Source organism: Ptiloglossa arizonensis, chromosome 13 (genome assembly GCF_051014685.1).
Source record: "Ptiloglossa arizonensis isolate GNS036 chromosome 13, iyPtiAriz1_principal, whole genome shotgun sequence".
In the NCBI taxonomy this organism is placed as follows: domain Eukaryota; kingdom Metazoa; phylum Arthropoda; class Insecta; order Hymenoptera; family Colletidae; genus Ptiloglossa; species Ptiloglossa arizonensis.
This window is the reverse complement of record NC_135060.1, coordinates 5,852,734-5,873,200: the sequence shown is the minus strand read 5'-3', so window position 1 is coordinate 5,873,200 and position 20,467 is coordinate 5,852,734. Positions and strand designations below refer to the sequence as shown.

Below are 20,467 nucleotides of genomic sequence, written 5' to 3'. Positions count from 1 at the left end.
GATTGCGTGTAAATTCACATCTTATCGTACTATTATCATAAAAAAAAAAGTAAACGACAGGTTTCACTGTCGTTGAAACGTTCATCCTTTCCAATTTCCGTTCCTAGTACTACACGCGTTGAAATCTATCGCTCTAATGTATCTAGGTCCAAGAAGATCTCGATGACATATTTTCTCTCATTCCGTTCGAGTAACTACATTTCATCGGTTCCATGCAACATTTGCTGTAAAGGATGCGACAAATGATACGTCGCGGGCACGCTGATGCGCAATCCATTTAACGTTTACCATTCGATGAAATTCCACGCGCTGTTCCTTCCGCGGAGCAACAGGTGCCCTATTTGTCTTGGTATTTATAATCGATCTGTCGCGAAGCTTCCCGACACGTTCAGGCAACGTTCCAATGCCTACTAACACCGTGCTTACTCCACAGTAAACCTTCGTAACATACTCATTGTAACGCCGCACTAACTTGCCCGTATCGTAATTCGTAATAACGAGATTATATAATAGTATTACGTTATCATTGAGTTATATGCGACCGTGTTGCTCAAACTGTGCGAACTTACCGCGTCTTTGTACTCTTTGAAAATTGTTTGGATATCTCAAAAGATCATCTCCTTGAAAGTTTCTCATTTATTTTTAAACACGAACCATCTTTCCCTTTTGACAAGTTTTATTATACTGTTATTTCTTTGTTTGAAATCATTCAAAAGCTTTGACGAAAATACTATGATGTCATTAATTAAAAATACCATTCGTGAATTGTTCACGGAATTATATTAAAAAAACAAATTATATTGATACAATGATACGTTTTTCCTTTCTTCGTTTAATTGTTTAAATAAATTGTGTGATTAGATTTGTTAATTTCGTAGCGATCGAAAGTTTAAAGACTACCAACAATAGTGCGAACAATTTCTCCATTTACTTATCAAGAATTATATATTCGGTTTATTCCAATGACATCAAAATTTTATTCGCTATACTTGTATTTCTTTATTACAATCACATACATGGATTAGTAAATTATTACACTTTTCGTTCGTAAATAAATTGTATGTAGATTTATATTGTGATTTGCACATTTATCGGTTATTAAATACTCTGTTGGTCAAGCGGATCTTATTGTAAAGCAGCCCATAAACGCAGAGATTTGTTGAAAGTTTACTCTGCGAATTTAGTCGACCATCATAGATCAAACCTTCGGGTAAACCTCCTGCAAAACTCGACCGTGTATAAATCACCTGTTCTATCTCTTCAAATGCGCTTGGCGACTACGTAGAACGTTATCGAGTAATGTACCGCTAATAGAGCATATTTAACCTATCAAAACATCTAACCTGTAACTGACAAATTGAGAGTGGATATAAGATGAGAATACTCTTTCAATACTTTCATTATACTCGAAGCATAAAATAGGTTATTAATTAAAGAATTAAACTATTATTTATTAAATATATTTCAAAATTAATTTCGATATATGTCACTATACTGAATTACATTTTGACAAAAATAAAAATTATTTTACTGTAAAATTTGCAAATAGTTATGTACATATAGTAACGAATAATTTTGTAAAAGTAAACTTCAACCACCATCTCTGTTAAAAGTCGATAAGTTTTTAAAATCAATGAAAAGTTTTATCCGCCTTTTTATAATAATGTATGTATTCTTTAATGATGTAAAGCATTCAAATTAACCCAAACAATATACAAAAATTGTCAGCACGTGTAGAATCAACAGAATACATTATAATGCTTCAAAGAACATACAGCGTTAAAACATGTCAAACATTAACTGTTATGTTTGCTTTGTTATTTTATATTAATTGTTAATTAAATTGCATACTGTATACTATTTATATTTTGAAGTACTGTAATATTTTTTTATATTTTACACTATTATAATATATGCTGTACATTCTTTATATTTTCAAATATTGTAATGTATGCTCACTCTATGTTCAAACATTAATGGTTTTTGCATATTCTGATGTATTTTCCATGTGCTGATATAGTAAATATTTATAATTTATTTTTATATTAAAACTGATCTCAAAACTCAAGAAAATATATTTAATAAATAAATATTTAATCCTTGAATCGATAAATTTTTTCAATATTTACATATCATGAACTAGTCATAAAGTACTATTATTTAATAGCAATTCGTGCACTTGACATTTATAGATTAGACATCTCCGTAAAGGAAAAAGAATAATTAGAGCTAATAAAATATCAATTATGTAAATTGTAATATAAATCTATGTGCAATGCATACAATGATCGCAACACTTATTTATAATTCCTATTAGCACTCAAAAAACACACTCACTTGTGCCAAATTTAATATGCAGTGAACATGAGTGGAATTTTCCCTTTGGTGTAAATACTCTTGTCCAAAATAATTTTATAATATATTTTGTTAAATATAAGCACTACTTGAATTTTATATAAAAATAAAAAATATTACAGTCCTTCAAAATATAAAAAATACAGCACATAAATTATCTATAAAATGATAATTTTATTGATAACCATATACTTTTGTATATTTTATATTTTTTGTTAAACTTTCAAAGTTTTTAAATACAATTAAAAAAATAGAAATTTAGAGCACAAAAATAACATTCAAAATTTCTTTTACATATTTGTACTGTCATGCTGTTTCTAAAATTAAAGCTAAATACTTATATTGCAGTAATTATTCATAATTCTACTTTCAATAGGAACATATTTGTTTTATAATAATGTCATAGAATTGCTTAAAAAAAAATCATGTTTGCATCAAATTCACTACTAATATCTATGTAATTTCTATTTAAATAGGAATAATTTAAAATATTTATATTAAATTGTCAAATTAAAGATATTTATGTAATAACAATAATTCATGTTATTTATAACATAACTGATTCAAAAACAGAAACAAGCAAAGAACTAAAATCATAATACATCCATATTTCTATACAATGCCCAAGAATTATTTAAATATTATTGAATTGTGCTAAAACTTTTGATTTTAATAATATCTTCAAAATGATTCGATCATTTTTAACACATCGCTTAATTGATCTGCATAATAATCTGGAATTATTAAATTTTTAGAATCTGCATTAGACCCATTTATGGCATCTATATCGCTTTGTGTTGTAATGCCTGTTAATACGAGAAGTGTTTTAAATCCACAATATTTTCCAAGAAGAATATCAGTGTTTAGACTGAAATAGAATAATTATGTTTTTAAGAAGCTGATAGATCACTATTATAAATTATTATCATTATATATGATATTTACTTATCGCCAATCATAAGTGTCCTTGCAGGATTTAACCCATATTTCTTGGTTATGTATTCAATTAAGAATGGTTCTGGTTTTCCAACCATTACTGCTGTTCTATTCGATGCTGCTTCAATAGTCCTTATAAAACAACCAGTTCCTGTATTATAAAATATATGTAAATTAATGAAATGCAACTACTTTCAACATAATACCTTTAAACTCCATACGAAGTTACATTTAAGTTTCATAACAAGTGAATTTAAATGAGTGTATTTCAACCTGGAAATTTATTAGTATTTGGTGAAGGTCTTTCCGTATCACAATTTGTGCCTATAAAATGAACATTTGGATTTTGTAAATAAGTTGCAGCTTTAAAAAGCTTGGGAAAAGAAAAGTATTTGTCAAAGCCAACAACGACTGCTCCTACTTCAGGATCTGGCTTAAAATTTTGTACTAGTTCCACTTCATCGCCATCCATCTGATCAAGCTATAATAATACAATATACACATTATAATATTAACTTGCACTCAAAATTGATAATTAATTATAAATTTTATCTAAAAAACTTACTCCAATACCACAATGTTCAATACCCTCTCCTTCGAGCTCCTTACCAATACCTACACTACCCACAACATATACCTTTTTATCAAATTTCTTTTCTTTAAGGTACACAGCAGACAGAAATGAAGTACATACTATTTCTTCCTAAAATAGAATTAAAAGAATATTTTGAATAATAAATATTCTTTTTAATTACAGACATTAATACATGAATTTTATTTACCAGTGTTGCATCATATTTAAGACCTTTACATTTTTCTACAAATTCAGATCTGGTTTTTGTATTGTTATTTGTTATATAAAAGAACTTTTTACCCAATTCTTTAAATTTATTTACTGTTTCAGGTGAGCCTGGTATCACCTCGGTTTCTTTCCATAGCACGCCTAAGGTTTACTGAGATTAAAACACCATTTATAGCATTATATGTAGATAAAAATGTTTTTTATTTACTTTCATTTTTTATTTATTAAACACATTAATGAAAGTATAGAAGAATAACATAACATAGTCCTTATCATTCACCTACATCAAAGAAATTATTTTACACTAAATAATTACTCACCGTCACAGTCTGATAGGATCACATCAATTGATTCTATAAATGCTTTAAATTTTTCTTTAGACAATGATGTTACGTGTTTTGTTGTCATTTTATGATAATTTATAGATACAACTTTTCAAGTCAAAATTATATTCACTTCTATTAAACAAAAAAATATATGTACTCTTTGTGAATCAACTACTGTACAACTGAGGTCTGAAACACAGTATGCTTCTAGCTGACAGTCACATACATATGTACATATTTCCAATGTGACCTTGCTCACTATTATATAATACGGGAGTATAATTGCACCACTTTCATTCACAACCACCAATAAATACAATTGAGGTAGTTACACTGTATTAAACCATGGTAAGAACGAACGACAGATCTTATCATTCGTAATAATCTTTATTTCCGATTTCAATTATTAACTAAATATTATAAAGGTCTATTTTATGAAAAACACATGATTTCTTTATTTGTCAAATTAAATACTTAAAAACAAAAACTTATCGCGTATAATACGAAAAATTTGATCGAACAAAATTTTTCGTATAATTGTTGAAAAAAGCGTAAACCTTTATACGGGAAGAAGGTTAGATAAAATTATGCGTTCAAATTAGAGTCGTGTATGTACTATTATATATACCATTACATTTATTTTTCATGTAACCGAATGAGATTATAATATCTAATAAATTTATAAATTATTGTCAATAAAGAAATCTATTTCCAATATTATTATTTTAATCATAAAATAAAATCAGCATATTTTTATAGAAAATAACATTGTATTTTACGTCCAAGGCATTACATTTGTTCTTGAAACAATTAAATCGATTCTAATTGTGTAAAAGTGACTTACACCACAAATTAACATTTTATACGATTTTTGAATAAATTCATAATTTAATCCATATACATATATAATTTTATAAATATAATTTCATACATAAAACACGTTTTAAATATATAAATGACGAATAATATAAAATGTTTTTCAACCTTACCCACTAAAACTAAGGAAACAAAATTGAATATATATTTTTTAACTATTCAAAAACGCATACTTTTACATTTATATTTTTACTTTATTTGAACTTTTAAAAAAAATTGTTTACAGATCTTCGTTGCAAAGCTTTCAAGGTAATTATACCAACTTTTTCAGATTAAAAAATTGATTTGATTTTTAAATAAGTACTAAAAAAATTATCAGAGGATGAAATTTGAATCTTTTACCTTACATCTGCTATGTAGCGTTTGCTTATTATTCATCTATTTTTTCGTATAACTTTTTATGCATTGCACCAAATTTTCAATATTTGTAACAAGAAATTTATTTATTAGAATTAAATTGACTTCCTTTAAATGACCAAAATCCATTTAACTCATTATAATTACCTATTATTTTTCTTTTCGTATCAATTACTGAACTGCCCCTGGCAACAAGCAACCCGATGTCTCTCTCGTTTGAATCACATCATGCTCATGAAGGTGTAAATTCGTATTGTACCTTGGACTTTTGATTAATTATATTTTGAAAATTAAATGAGTGATAAATACTTTTTGCTGCAAAATATTCAGTAATCTCTCTCTCTTCTTCAACATAGTTTAAAGTTACCAAATCGTTGATAAAGTACATACGTAAGTTGGTACAACATACGCTTAATAACGTTGGCAATGTACATCATTTTAAAAAAAAAAAAATCATTGGTAAATCGCTTAATTACAGTTGTTATTTGTTTATAAAAGAATTACACAAATCTTATAAGCTTGTCTTTATTTTTACATTTACTATTATCACATATATTTAAATAGTATCACTAAATTTCCTGCATCATTCTTTCTCTGTCTCTTTATTTCTTTTCTTCATATTTTCTAGCAGCTATTTGTTCTTTTAAAAAGTTATACCTTTCTGCAAAGATATTCTTGTCTATACCGTGTTGTGTTTTTCTTTACGGACACAAAGAAAGAAAATCTTTGTAAGTTTTTCAAAAAATTTATTATAAAATATACCTTAGTTAAATACATATTCAACTCTACGTACGTGAACAATGTCTATGTATAACAACTACGAATGCAATCAGTTTCTGCCTTCCGAGCTGACCGCGAACAAAAAAGGGATCAAACAACAACAGAAATCAGAAAAAAATTGCGTTTCTTTCGTAACAAAAGAAAGACTTAAATCATTAAAGTCGACAATTACAGATCGGCCAAACTTTCTGCGACGAGAAAGCATGTGCATACTAAAGTTTGAGCGATATTGTATGTACATTCCTAAATCACACAAAAGTTTGGAGGTCACATGTTAAAACGAAAACGTTTACGACGGTTTCAAAAGTCGTGCAAAAGCTCGATCAAACGAATTTAAAACTAAAGTTTCATTCACTCCGTCGCACCTGTACTTTCATACAATTAATGTCACTCCTCTCGTTTCGTGGGCTTTAGATCGACATCACAACCACAAACGTAAAAGTTATGTCCAACGAAATCGAATCGGAATGTCCGCTGACCGAAACAGGTAAAATTATTCGCAACTGATGTATAATTATTAATGCTTATTAGTTGATAACACAAGTGTAATGCATTTACACTCGTATATTATTTTTTACATAATAACGGGGCTACACAAGATACGAAACTATCTCTCCGTCGAAGATAATCAACAATGAGAGTCTTTTCAATTCCAATTCGTAACCGATTTTTAGCACTGGCTATCAAGAAGTTACGTTTCTCTTTAAAATGTTTGCAATTTGAATCGAAATGGCCCTACAGTATCAGTCTTTTGGTTAAAATTTTGTTAATTTTATTAGAAATAGTTGAGCATAACTCTATGAAGTAACATGGCCTAAGTAGGAGCAAAAGAATTTGACCACTCGAAGCCATTCCCCTACTACACCGTTTATTTTTCGCAGCTTCGAAGAAATAAAAGAAGAGCTGCCTAAGTACCACATACTTATGATGTATAAGTGAAGCTTCCGTACCTGTCAGAGAAGAGACTTTGAGTGACCAAAATCTTTTACCTCGACTATGGTAGAAATATATCTACGTTCCACAGTCGATGACTTCTACAACGCAAATATTATTATGACGCGTAACAACCGAAGGAGCATTTTGTTCGAATGTCTCTGAAATATTTTTTCGAGTAACGTCGCGTAGCCTTGGTTAAAATGTTATTTAAGATTTAGGTATTAATACTACTTACAGCATAAATATTGCTACGAAAATAAACTTACAATCAACAAACACCTAACAGAATATAAACAAAATTTACGCAAGAAACATTAAAAGCTACACAAGATGTTTCTAAAATATTCGGTTAAATTTCATTAGCATTACTCCTAATTATATGGATGAAAAAATAGTATAATGTCGTGCAGTAAGACCGCAAATGCTTTTTCTTGGATTACAGAAATTGGTAGTTGTAGATTAATGGATAGATTCAAACATTTGCATATATTTTCAAGCATAATCACATAATTTATCATTGCTCGAACAATATATCGAAATGTAAATAATCACAAATAACAAAAAAATGTCACAAGTCTTTGAAATGCAATTTTAAAAGACAAGAATAACACATGTAACTTTAATTTAGAAAAGATCATCTGTAGATCTACATTAATATAATTTTTTCATCAATATCATTAGTGGAATATGCTGGTAAATTGTTACCAAATTTTAAGAACACGTTGTATACATAATAATACTTGACAAAGTACTCGAACAAAACGCTCGGAATAATCGGATTGATAATTACATTTCTCCTGCAAGTAAATATCAACGGGATTCTTACATTAAGTATGCTACTACATTCCAATATATGCAAATATAAATTGTAATATACTTATACTAGATGTCCTAATAAGAATCGTGGTTTTAACAAATAAGTCGAAACGAACTCAAGGTGTTTGATTATTAAATTTTCTACATATTTGTAACTATTAAATACAAATATTTTCTATAATTCTGCAATTCACAAAATGGACCTCGTACACCTCTTGAATTCTATTACAGTAAAATCATCATTCATACTTTCCTTATTCAAGAGCAAACAATTTATCAAAGAAATAAATAGGAACCAGCCTATATACAGGAATCATATACAGGGCACAAATAGATAAAAATGAATTTCTGGATAAATTCATTAAAAATATGGCAGTTGAGGCCAGTTTACAAAATTTCGAATTAAAATACAGTAGAACCTCGATACATATTTGCATGCGAACCTTGTTCGTAGATTGTGTTGACAAGCTGAAGGTACGGTCACTTAGCAACAAGTATTGCTACTACTGTTTAGACTGTTTGAGACAAAAAACAAGTGCTGATAAGAGACCAATAATTACACGATATTTCAAGTATGGACTATTGGTAGTAGAGATATATTGTGTAAGTGGGATTTCTTCTTATTGGATAGATTACCTCGATAATTGTATGAATTTCAGTACTTCCAGGAATTTTCAGTCCCGTTTCCCTACAATTATCGAGGTTCTACTGTGTACCGTTTCCCGTAACAAATAATCATATTGTGACGTAATTCATGTATCGGTAACTCGATCACGATAGCTTTATTATAAAATTAAACCATTACTTTCCTTTTCTTCGCATACGCCACTTTAACTACGTTCACAGTTTCCATTAGCAGGGTATCCAATATTGCTACAGTAAGACCATTTTTTACCGCGAGTTCATCGTGATGAAATTTGGTCCACTCATCCTCTTCAGCCTGGGCCTCTCTAGCCAGTAATTCATCGACTCTATCTCTTCGTTTTCTACTCCAACGCATTACCATATTTTCCCGTTGCAATTTCGTTTTGAAACCAAACAATGTAGCTACTTCTTTGTTAACATATTCGTTAAGTTCTTCTACAGATTTCGGAATTTTCATCGTAGGTTTTGTTTTTACATTTGGTTTTGTCCAACTTGGACCTGGTTTCTCATACTCAGCTTGATAAACTTCAGCAATCGTTTCCTTACACAAGTCGAAGAGGAATGTATTGTAAATTCTTCTATCCTTCTTTACAGTCTCATCGTTTTCTTTGGTTAACTCGCAGATCTCGGGAGGAGCTTCTAAACTCATAATATCTTCTCCAGCCTCCCTAGCTCTAAATATTAGCGTTGTAGCTTTTTCAGTGAATGCTGTTAATTCTTCTATATTTGAGGGAATCACAGCTGGTGGAGGAGAAGGTGAACCAAGTGATACCGAAATTCGTCCACCACCACCAGGTGGTGTGTAGGGAGGTGGTGGTTTATTAGGTATTTCTCTGACATAGTAAGATACTTCTTCTGCTTCCAATTTCTTAATCTATTCAGAAAATAATATACATATTACAACACAACTTTTACATTAGAAAAAATAACAACAAAATTCATTCATACCTCTAACTCAATTTGAAGCTGTTCAATGCGAAGCAGTTTTGCTTCCAGTTCTGCAACTACCAAACCAGGTTGTTCCAACGATGCTGTGTAAATAAAAATGTGAATCAATATGGATCTGTAGAATGCTTTACAACAATTTGTCCAGGAAAAGCAACACGAATCTTTACATTACACTATGAGTTCACAGTTTACTTTGATTAGGTGCTTCGAAAATTAAAATAAAAAGTCCAAATATAGATAACAAAATTTTTTCAATGCATTAATAAAATATTATAAAGCTGTGATGAGTTGGACATTCCAAGTAAAAATTTCAGATGATAATAATTTCTGAAAGTACTTAAAAGTAAACAGAAGATAAAGTATTTTACGTATGTGTTGTGTTGCACAATATTTACAGGCTTTCCTTGTGCATACAGAAATTAATAATTAAAGATCAAGCACTCATGCGACACTGATTTTTATAGAGAAAAAAAAAAAAAAAAAAAAAAACAAGTCAATGTTCATTTCATTCAAAGTTTCGTGTTGTATTACCTTTAAGTAATTATTATCTCGACTTTGCTATTCTGAAAATAAACAATACATGGCTATACGAGGCAATGCTTTGCACAAGAATACACAGCCATTATAAAAATCAGAACGTGTCTCTGTAATGTATGTAATATATATGTACATATAGTGTAATCTTCGATACTCAAAATTACATAACTGATATAGGGTAAAATCAACTTAAATTTAATCAGCTGCAGTTTATAAGATTTATGCTTTTAAATATCTATTCAACACTAATAGCATTATTTAAAACTCAATAACTTAATAATTCTAAATTTACACACACTCATTAAACATAAACAGTTTTAAAAATTAAAAAAATATTTACAAAATATAAGAAAATCACTGAATCAATTAAATTGTGAAATAGATATCTAAAAATATATCTTAATAAACTCAATTTGAATTGTATCAAAACTGCGTGTTGTTTACCCTTAATTTTATAATAAAATAAAAATTAATATTGTACAAAAATAAAGAATGTACCTTTTAACTTGTCTATCATGACTTCTATATCTTTTTCAGATGTAGCAACAATGGGAGTAGCATGGTATATATTCTTTGAATCAATATTTTGGTTTTCCGCATTTGTGTTATTTAGTAAATCATCATTTAACACATCAATGTCTAATCTCGAATCATTGGAATCTCTTGGAGAGTCCATTTCAATTTCTGACACACCTTTTGGCGTATCTCTGCCATCACTTGATTCAGATGATGCATCTTGCTCCCGTTTTTCTTTGTCTTCTCTATCATTTAAGCTAACAATCAATTGCACAGAATTATTTTCCTCTTCTGCTGCTACAGTTTTAGATGTTTGACTTTCCAAACTATTTCCTAATAATTGCTCATTCTTTTTGTGGATATCTTCCATATCATTATCTTTCAAAAATACAATATCATCTTTATTAGAAATCTCTGTTTGTAACTTTTCATTGTATTCATAAATGTGCTTATTGTTTTGAAATTGCTCTCTGCTAAGCTCGGAATTTGTTGAAGATTTCTGTGTGATTTCATCGAGTATTCGCAATACCTCCTCTGATTTTTGTACCGCTTCATATCTTTCTGGTATAGAGGATGTCTTTTGTACGAAAACAGTCTTCTGAACTTCACTTTTATCAAAAATTTCAGAAACTTCAAGACTCTCCTCCGAGATATCTTCATATTCTGGATCTTTCAAAATGTTAAATGTTTTATTCAGTACATCAGTAGGTGCATTAGATATAATTTCTTCAGAATTTCCTACTATTTTTAGATTATCTACAAATTCAGAATTGTTTCCATTCTTCTGTCTCTCTAGTTTACTGTCTAGAATAGTTTGAACGTCTATTTTATCATTTGATATTAATTCTGATTCAGTAACAGAAACCTGCTTTTCTATAGTATCTAATCCACTTTCAGTTATTTCTATTAAATTATCAAGCTGTTCACCATCAGAACTATCTTGTTCTACTATAGGTTCTAATGATACTTCTTCTTGAATTACTTTTACTTCTGTTTCTGTTTTGTTTTCGAAGTTATTCGTTTCTGCAGGTTCCTCTTCTGCAAATTCTACTTTAGCATCAATTTCAAGTTCCGATAAAATGTCATCTTCCATACTTCCTGGTTCCAATTCTGTTATTACAACTTCCTGTGATGGCGTTTCAACATGATATGTATCATCATCATCTTTAATTTGAATATGTAAGTTAACATCTATAACAGGCTCAGTATGAAGTTTAATAGACGTTATTATGCCTTCTTTAGTATTCTTATCATTATTGGCATCCAGAAAAATAGTTTCTTTATTTTCATTAAATTCTATTTCATTCACCTTCTTTGAATTGTCTTTTAAGTAAGAACTATTTGAAATTAATGTACACCCCTCATTTACTACTGTTTCTATTTCACTTTTATTTTCCCTAATTTCCGAATGGTTCCCTAGTTTCTCTTTTATTGAACTATTATCAATACTCTTTTCAACTTTATCCAATATTTTAGTTACAGAATCATAAATGGCCTTCTGAAAATCGTCAGTTTCAATAGTATGCACAGTTTCTTCTTGATTTTGCTCTTTATTATTGTCTGCAGTAATTATATCCAATATATCACTAATTTTATTATTAGTCTTTTCAGTGTGATAATCTGGTACTGTTTCATTAAATTTAATTCCATATATATCAATATTTGTAGATTCACATTTTGGAACAAATAAGGACACATTGTCTATATCACTGCTTATATTTCCTTCAAGATCTTGATTTTTAGAATTATCAATTGAGTTAGATAAATCTTTTGTATCTAAGAAATTATATGAATCATCATTAGATAATTTTAAATTCTGATTTTGCGATTTTTCCCATTCAGCATTAGTAATATTCTGCTGAATATCAAATGAATCAGATGCAGTCCAATCATCTTTATCAAATGAAGTTCTATCCACGGAACTTGTTCTTAAATGGTTTTCATCTTTGCTAATTTCTTTTTCAATGAAACTTGCAGAATGATCATATATATTCTGTTTAGATATTCGAATAGATTTTGGGGAAATTTCTTTAAATTCAGCAACTTCACCTTTGATAAAGGATTTATTTTCTGCTTTATTATCATCTCTGAATTCTGTTTTATGTTTATCTGTTATTAATTCAAAACGATCTGCTTTTGAAGCTGAATATACAATACTTTTGGTTTGTTCTTCATCATTTTTTATATAACCTATTACTTCTTTGATTTCACCAGGTTTTCCAATTGGACTCAAAGATTGTGGAGAAACTTGTTTCTTTGATAATTCAATTACACATTCTACAACTGCTATCTGCTTTGTGATATTCTGTGGAACTTGTTGAGAAATTATGTTACTGTGTTCTGATTGATTTTGCACACTAATTACATTATTTATTAATTTTGATTTATCTTTTTCAAGTACATTAGATTTTTCTGAAAGCATTAAAGAGTCTTTATTTGATTCTAAAGATTTATGACTTTCTAAGCTATGCGATTGAATGAAACTTTCTTCAATATTTATATCTTCTTGAGAAGTATACACTACTTCGGATGCATTTCCTATTGTATTTATGCTTTCTTTATCCTGTATGGATTTTGAATAAATTTCAGATAAAGATTTCATACAAGTTTCTACAGAAGCATCAATTGATATTTTACCATTTCTTTCATATATGCTTGATTTGTTGCTCTCAATTAATATATTTGATCGATTTAAATCATTCTCAGTAGCTTTAATATGCTCTGATATTATTGATTTTTCAATCTCATTTAAAATCTCCTTACTTCTTGCTTTATAATCAATTTCTTGATTCGATTTCAAAAGCGACATATCATCTTGTGGCATTATAACAGATACGACATTATCAACTTCTTCTACTATATTTTTACTGTCATTAAATTGACTAACTGATTTTAATTTTGCGCCACTTGTCAAATACTGTGAAATATCAGAATCAGTCTGTTTTTGTTTTAATTCCAGATTTTTGTTCTTTTTCATAATTGCCATATCGTGAATTTCATTGTTTTTGTCAGATTTCAAAAAAATTTCCGATATATCTTTTGAAGTGCTTTCTTCATTATGTTTTGACTCTTCGGTTGACTTTTTACTGAAACGCGACATCATTTCCGAAAGTATTTTGAGTTCATTCTCAAGGGAACTTATGTCTTCGTACAAATTCTTGTTATTTAAACGTAAGAAGTCTAACTTTCGAGACACATCGAGCATTTCATTGGCAGTTCCCATATTAATTTCAGCTTTAGAACCTTCAATGTTTGATTTTTCTGAAGAAATACGTAAATACTCTGAATCTTGTACTTTGTCAGCATCAGATTGCGATGAGATACTTTTTGCTCGAGATTGCTCGGAGGCCGTATCAAAGTCTGATTTATATTCTCTTAAGTTAGATTGAGTAGAAGTTTCATTTTTAGAAAATTTTGTTTCCGATTGTGTAAGTATATCTTCTTCAGATTTTGCTGCGCTAATTTCAGTTTTAACATCTTCCGAGATACTAGACCTTTTTCTTTCTGTTAGAATTTGTCTATTTTGCATTTCATCCAGGTATATTTTACTTCCATAAGGAATATGTTTGTCAGATCGAACATCATCAGAAGTGACTGATGATATTGAACCAAGCTTATCAGATTCAATTTGTTCTGCTATACTCTCATCAAGTATAGTTTCAATACTGTAATTAATAGTACCCACTCTCGCCGAGCTTAATTGTTCTGAAGTTTTTATATGTCTAGAGGACTTGGGTACTTTCTCCAAATAACTTTTATCACATTCAATTTCAATGTTCTCATTTCGCAATAAATTAACAGTTTTCATAGGATCTTTTGTTGGCCTTTTCGTACATAACAAATCAGACTCTGATCTCGACCTTAATAAGTCGCTATTTTTAAATATATCTTGAATTCTCTTCAGAGGAATTTCAGGTACTTTAAAATCTGCTAATGATTTTGACTCTATTGCTAATTTATCACTGTCTTTACTTGTTCCCTTTTTCGATTCCAGCTTTCTACGCATCTCATGAATGGTCGTATCATATTTCTATTTACAAACAAGAATTTATTTAGTACACACAACATTCAAAAAGTATTATTAAGAAGTCATTTTATTAAATACCTTAATTTGGTTTAACAAATTAGCTTCTAGTGCTCGAAGCTTTTGTTTTGTCTGCTTCCTGGCTTCCCTTTTCAAGCGTGACATTTCTAATCGCCGTTCTGCCAATTTTTCAGTAAGTAATTCTATTCTTCCCTCAATATCACTTGTATCGGATGAGACAGTAGTATCTATAAAGGGACACACACTTCTCTCTGATAGTTATCAGAGTTAACAAAAGTTTTAAACAAGAATTCATTGCAAATAAAGACTAATTTATATACTAAGTAGATAACATTAAATTTACCTTGTTGAGAAAAAACATTAGATGTTGTAGTTACAAGTTTAAGTGCAGCTTGTTCCATTCGTGCAACACGATCTTCTTCTGTTCTTAGTTTTGTATGCCAAGCCATCCACTCTTCTACACAGTTCTTCCGCGATGTAAGTGCAGCTTCGCGTGCATTCAAAATTCTAAACAACGTAATCACGTCTGATAACACAAATACACTTTCCATAATATATAAATAATTGTAAACAAATTAACGTGGAAACCATACAAATTTGAAATTATTTAAAAAAATTGCTTAATTGTAATAATAGAACCAGATACTCTTTACTACAGTGGAATACCGCAATAACAGTGGAATGCAGATCGCCGGTGCAGAGTCTATTTTTACAATGCTTCACTTCATGGTGTGAATACATAGTTTATTATTAGACTTCTTACACACGTCTGCAGTGATTCGCAATATTATTAATTTATCTCAAATATTAATATATATCAAAAACAATTTTATAAAATTATAATAGTGAATAATCTGAATAAAATATAAATTAACAGAAAACCATTTATGTACTTACTGTTCAAGTTTCTTTGAAGTTTTTAAATTATGATCTTGTGACCTGACAACCACAGATTTCGAGTAATTTCTGTCACTGTCTCCAGAACTATGATGAGAAACAGCAAAATTACTAATTTGAGACTTTATAGACATATTGTCCAGAGTGTGTGTACTCTTATCTTGACTATGAAAGGAATTCTCATAAGCTTCTACACTTTTGTCAAATATTTTCTGACATAATATATTCTCTTTACTCTCATAATCATCTATTCTATCAGTCAATAATTTAAAGTTTTTATCCTTTGTAGGTTTGGAATGTCTAGTCAAAGTTTGCAAAAAACTTTGACTTTCATCATGATCCACATTGTCTAAAATTGCATTTTCATCATTTTTATCAGACTGAATAAATTCCTTTTCCATTCTTGTCCGTTTATTGTGATGTTTAATAAATTCTTCCGACATCTGGGAATTGGACTTGGATCGTAATATGTTCTCTGTAAGTATGCTAGATGATGATTTACTTTTTTGACATTTTGAAGTCCTGCGCTTAAAATTTGATTTAGATTCGGAACTGTATTGAGTTTTTTTAGACATATCAGTTGGAATTGATTTATTACTTCTTTTAGAACTTTTTGAATGTGTCTGTAAAATATCTTCAGAGACTTGGGATGATTTTGAGGTCTTTGATACAGTGTCTTGACTAACAGAACTTATTTCTTCTGGAACAGTTTCATTATTCATAGCTGTAACTTTTGATAGAGATTCTCTTTCCCTTGGTGATACCATACTTTGAAAATGATTGTCTGCCATATGAGAAGTCTTTGACTTCTTAGATAGTTCTTCTACTAAAGTATCAGATTCTGATTTAGTGTGTTCAGGAATAGAATTATTTAAATTCTGTTCCAATAATTCTGAAACATCAGGAGATTTTTCTTTTTCAAAATAATATTTCCCAGATACACTCATGGAACGACCTGATATCAATTTTGGATCAACAGAATGTTGATGCGATTTTAATCTTAAGTTATCTGCTCTAGGCATTTTTTCCTCAAATTTCCTTGATTTTACTTCATACTTTGATTTGTTCCCATCTTTTTGCGGTTTGTAAGGACACTTTTCTTGAGACATATTACCTTGAATAGTTTCATTAGGTTTATCAAATCTTAAGAACGACGTGTTAGGCTCTTCGACAAAATTCGTAAATTTATTACTTTTTGGTAGATCCAACTTAGAGAAATGCAATTCATTTTCCGACATTTGCATGCGTGTATTTGTCTGAGATCGATCATGCTGAGACTTATCAGAATCAACTAAAGAACTCATAGAACTATTACTTCTTATATCATAACCTTTCATTGGCCCAGATAATCTTCTTGGAGACTGACTATCCGCACTTCTTTTTAATTTAGTTAAAATATTTTTGGTAGACATTTGAGGATTAAACATATTCCTCTGTTTTTGTAACATAAGTTTACGTTCTTGGCTCGCAATTTTATGAAGCTCTTTCAACCTGAAATTTATATTAAATTTGTTGATTATTTAGAGTTACAGACAAAAAAGATATTTTAATACATATAATATGTTTAAACTTGTAATAGAAAGAACGGGTGATTCCTTATGCAAAAACGAATCAAAAGGATAGTACAATCTGTTTTTACCTTATCTTTGACTTATTTTTAGATAAGGAATTTTGTATGACTTACTTTATATAAAAAGTTACATACCTGCTCATCTCATCCTTTTCCTGTTGTAATTTTAAAAGTAAAGCTCTTTGCTTCTTTTTTACAGAACTAACACGACTGTCTTGACCAGTATCTTTTAATGCACGTTTCCGTTCTTCTAATTTTACTAACTTCTTAGTTCGATCGTTTAACGTCTTTTCACGAGATTTAAACAACATTTCAATTTTATCATATCTCTGTTTTTCATCCTTTATTAACTGTGCAAACTATAAATAAATAAAATACTGAATTCAAGTTCCTTTTCAATGTAGAAATCTCAATTGATTGATTATACTTACTTCTAGATCTAAACATTTATTAAAAGAACAAGTTATATCTCGAGTAGATATACTAATTTCGGTTCCAGTTTCTGTTCGTATAGATGATGTAGTTTCGTGTAAACTTATTTCTGACATTGTTCTTAATTTACTAGGTAACGATATTTCTTCTATTTGATCTAAATCTTCAAATTGTTCTGCTGAATCTAAAGAAAGATGAGGAACCTCACTGTCTCCAACAAATCCTCGTTCGTATGGAATACCACAAATCTCTGGACATCTACTTTGTACACTTCGTCGAGTTGAACGTATATCTGTTTGTGTCGCCATATCATTTACTGTTTGAGTTTGTACTTCTACTGCTTTAACTACTGGCTTATTTATTTTATGTAGATTATCAAACTCATTTACTGTAGTCTGACTTGTATAGTGCACTACATTATTTGGAAATAATACTTCAATATTATTCATTTTTTTGTATACTTAATAATTTTTACACATCATAAACAATATATTGATTCCATACCTTTATCAGTTGTAATATGTTTGTGTAATTTACTACTTTCATTGCAGTGCACCATGTCATCAACATTCCTTTCATTTGTTGATTTAGAGAAATGTAATTTTCCTTGATCAGTTGCTTGACTATGCTGCAATGGTAACTCTTTTTCTTGATCCTGTTTAACATTATATAAACACTTTTCAACATCCATGACCTGTCTCAATGACTCATTAAAGGAATCAAGAAGATGCAACTCAGCTTGAAACTGCATGTGCAAAGCAGTTGGATGTAACTAAAATTGTATAGTTATTTTTATAGTATATTTATAAAATGAATGAAAAGAATATGCATACTGTATTATATATTCATATGTACTTACCAATGGAATGCCTTCTTTCTCGGGTTCTATCTTAACTGTGTTATACTTAGAACACTTAGAATCGGCATCTATATTACTGTTTTGTACAATTTGCCTTTTTCGTTTAGATCGGGGTAGAAGATTTATCTCTGGTGTTACTAAATCACAAAATTCTTCTTGTTGCATTCGATTTTCATCTCTGAAAGAAATTCTTCTTGGATCTAATATTGCATCTGATAGGACACTATCATTTAAATTAGATTCATTACTATTACTCGATTGCTTGATTGTAGTAGCAATGCTTTGTGTAAATGATTCTTCTTCTTCTTTTGTATTTGTACTAGCACATTGTGGTAATGAATTATCTGTATATTTTGAATCATCAGTAGTTCTATTTGATTTAACAACATTAATATTTTGTACAGCTTTTTCTAAATCTTTGTTCTTTATCTGCTGTGTAGAAATAGTACTTGGACTTCGAGTTCTCACACTTGTGTTTGAATCTGTTATACTTTCCTTATCTTCAAACTCCTTGGAGTTCATAACATATGTTTTGCCTTCCATTTTACTTGTAGAGGGTTTTACTTTTTCAGATACCCTCTTGGTTTGCTCTTTAAAAAGTATATTTCCTAATTTTCCCTGAGATTGACATGTTACCTTATATTGCTTTATTTGCCTGTTTTCCAATGAAGATATGTGTTTTTGATCATCTGCTTGTTTTAATGTATGCAAATCATCTTTATATTTATAATCAAAGTTTTCAAACATATTTCTAGATTCTCTGACTGTGATTTTGTCTGGTAATTTTGAGGAACGTTCCGAAAGTGATTCATTACTGGAAGTTCTATTCTTAGATTCTAAAGAAGTATCTCTTGATTTCAAAGATCGTGTATTAGTAGACCTATGCCTTTTATCATTATCTTTTTTGGCAGTAGATGTAGCAAAATTTTTTGTTTTTGGTTTTGTTAAAACAAAATCACTTTCTCTTGACATATGAAATGGTAATCTGTAATTTTTTAATTTTATGGCTGATGTAGTTTCATTTACATTATCAGAAAAATCTTTTCTAGAAACACGTCTTGGACTTCTAGATCTTTTAAAAAAGTCTTGCCCTGTTTCATCTTGTTTTGTGTACAAAGAATCATCTTTTCTAACTCTCTTGGATCTATTTTCTTTCTCCCTAGAATTTTCTTTACTGTATTCTTTTTTCTTTGACAAATTTGAGGATATAGAAATATTTGGCACCTTCAGCGGCTCTATTTCACTAGTAATTATGGATGATATATCTGATGTTGAAAAATCTAATCGTCTTTGAACTCGCTCAAAACTCTTTGTTGGCTTATCTGCTCTTTCATGAATAAGTTCTGTTGAAGGTGCATCAAATTTTGGAGATATTAATTCTTTTGATGTAGCATTTTCTCTAGTAGCAAAGTCTAATTTCTTTGCAGAAATTTTCAAATCTGGAACTTTCAATGGTCTTATGAAATCCATCTTTTGTACAATCTCATGCAAATTCTGAGAACTATTGGATTTTAATACCATAGCCAATGGATCAGCTGCATTTTTATTATTTGGATCATGTATCTTTTTACAGACTTTGGAATTAACATCTAAAGCAAGTTTTCGTTTTACAGCACTTATAAATGTAAATGGATAAGGTTGGACAGGATGATATGACAATAAGTTTTCTAAGCCCTTCAAGTCAAATTGAGTTGACAAATTAGATTTGTCTTTAGATATTTGCTTGGCAATATAGTCGTGCTGTTGTTGAAATTGAAGACCTTGTTTAATTTGGGCTGCCTAAAATTATATAACATAAACTAATCATATTTAAAATGTGTAAAAAAAAAGCATA

At 29.5% G+C, this 20,467-nt stretch overlaps 3 protein-coding genes and 1 long non-coding RNA gene across 8 annotated transcripts in view; 2 read left to right on the top strand and 2 right to left on the bottom strand.

Moving 5' to 3' along the window:
* Positions 1–2,769: 2,769 nt before the first annotated feature.
* On the bottom strand, positions 2,770–4,836 carry LOC143153822 (glycerol-3-phosphate phosphatase). The gene is made up of 6 exons (XM_076325412.1): positions 4,414–4,836; positions 4,074–4,234; positions 3,857–3,994; positions 3,565–3,772; positions 3,301–3,442; positions 2,770–3,223 (listed from the first exon to the last, which is right to left on the bottom strand). Exons 1-6 carry the CDS (start codon positions 4,499–4,501, stop codon positions 3,037–3,039), a joined length of 924 nt encoding a protein of 307 aa, XP_076181527.1. The 5' UTR covers positions 4,502–4,836; the 3' UTR covers positions 2,770–3,036.
* On the top strand, positions 4,556–7,875 carry LOC143153825 (uncharacterized). Of its 2 annotated transcripts, XR_012993930.1 has the most exons (4): positions 4,556–4,767; positions 5,522–5,544; positions 6,847–6,919; positions 7,314–7,875. It is a non-coding gene; the product is annotated as an uncharacterized LOC143153825 (long non-coding RNA). The 2 variants fall into 2 exon arrangements; XR_012993929.1 differs by lacking the exons at positions 4,556–4,767; positions 5,522–5,544 and having other exon boundaries at positions 5,698–6,919.
* The window catches only part of LOC143153818 (uncharacterized), a 14,880-nt gene continuing 582 nt past the window's right edge, over positions 6,170–20,467 (bottom strand). Inside the window, exons 3-12 of one of the 2 annotated variants that reach the window (XM_076325400.1) lie at positions 18,634–20,412; positions 18,279–18,546; positions 17,774–18,186; positions 17,478–17,701; positions 15,773–17,263; positions 15,219–15,382; positions 14,936–15,126; positions 10,813–14,860; positions 9,778–9,860; positions 6,170–9,703 (exon numbers count right to left, since the gene is read on the bottom strand). In XM_076325400.1, the coding sequence (XP_076181515.1) occupies positions 8,978–9,703; positions 9,778–9,860; positions 10,813–14,860; positions 14,936–15,126; positions 15,219–15,382; positions 15,773–17,263; positions 17,478–17,701; positions 17,774–18,186; positions 18,279–18,546; positions 18,634–20,412 (9,387 nt within the window). In that variant the 3' untranslated portion in view covers positions 6,170–8,977. The remainder of the gene's footprint in view (positions 9,704–9,777; positions 9,861–10,812; positions 14,861–14,935; positions 15,127–15,218; positions 15,383–15,772; positions 17,264–17,477; positions 17,702–17,773; positions 18,187–18,278; positions 18,547–18,633; positions 20,413–20,467) is intronic. The other variant, XM_076325401.1, reaches the window with a different exon arrangement.
* The window catches only part of LOC143153823 (transmembrane protein 70 homolog, mitochondrial), an 8,489-nt gene continuing 3,561 nt past the window's right edge, over positions 15,540–20,467 (top strand). Inside the window, exons 1-2 of one of the 3 annotated variants that reach the window (XM_076325416.1) lie at positions 15,540–15,604; positions 16,062–16,249. In XM_076325416.1, the coding sequence (XP_076181531.1) occupies positions 16,241–16,249 (9 nt within the window). In that variant the 5' untranslated portion in view covers positions 15,540–15,604; positions 16,062–16,240. Of the gene's footprint in view, positions 15,605–15,762; positions 15,917–15,965; positions 16,250–20,467 lie in introns of those variants that run through there. The other 2 variants (XM_076325415.1, XM_076325414.1) reach the window with 2 other exon arrangements.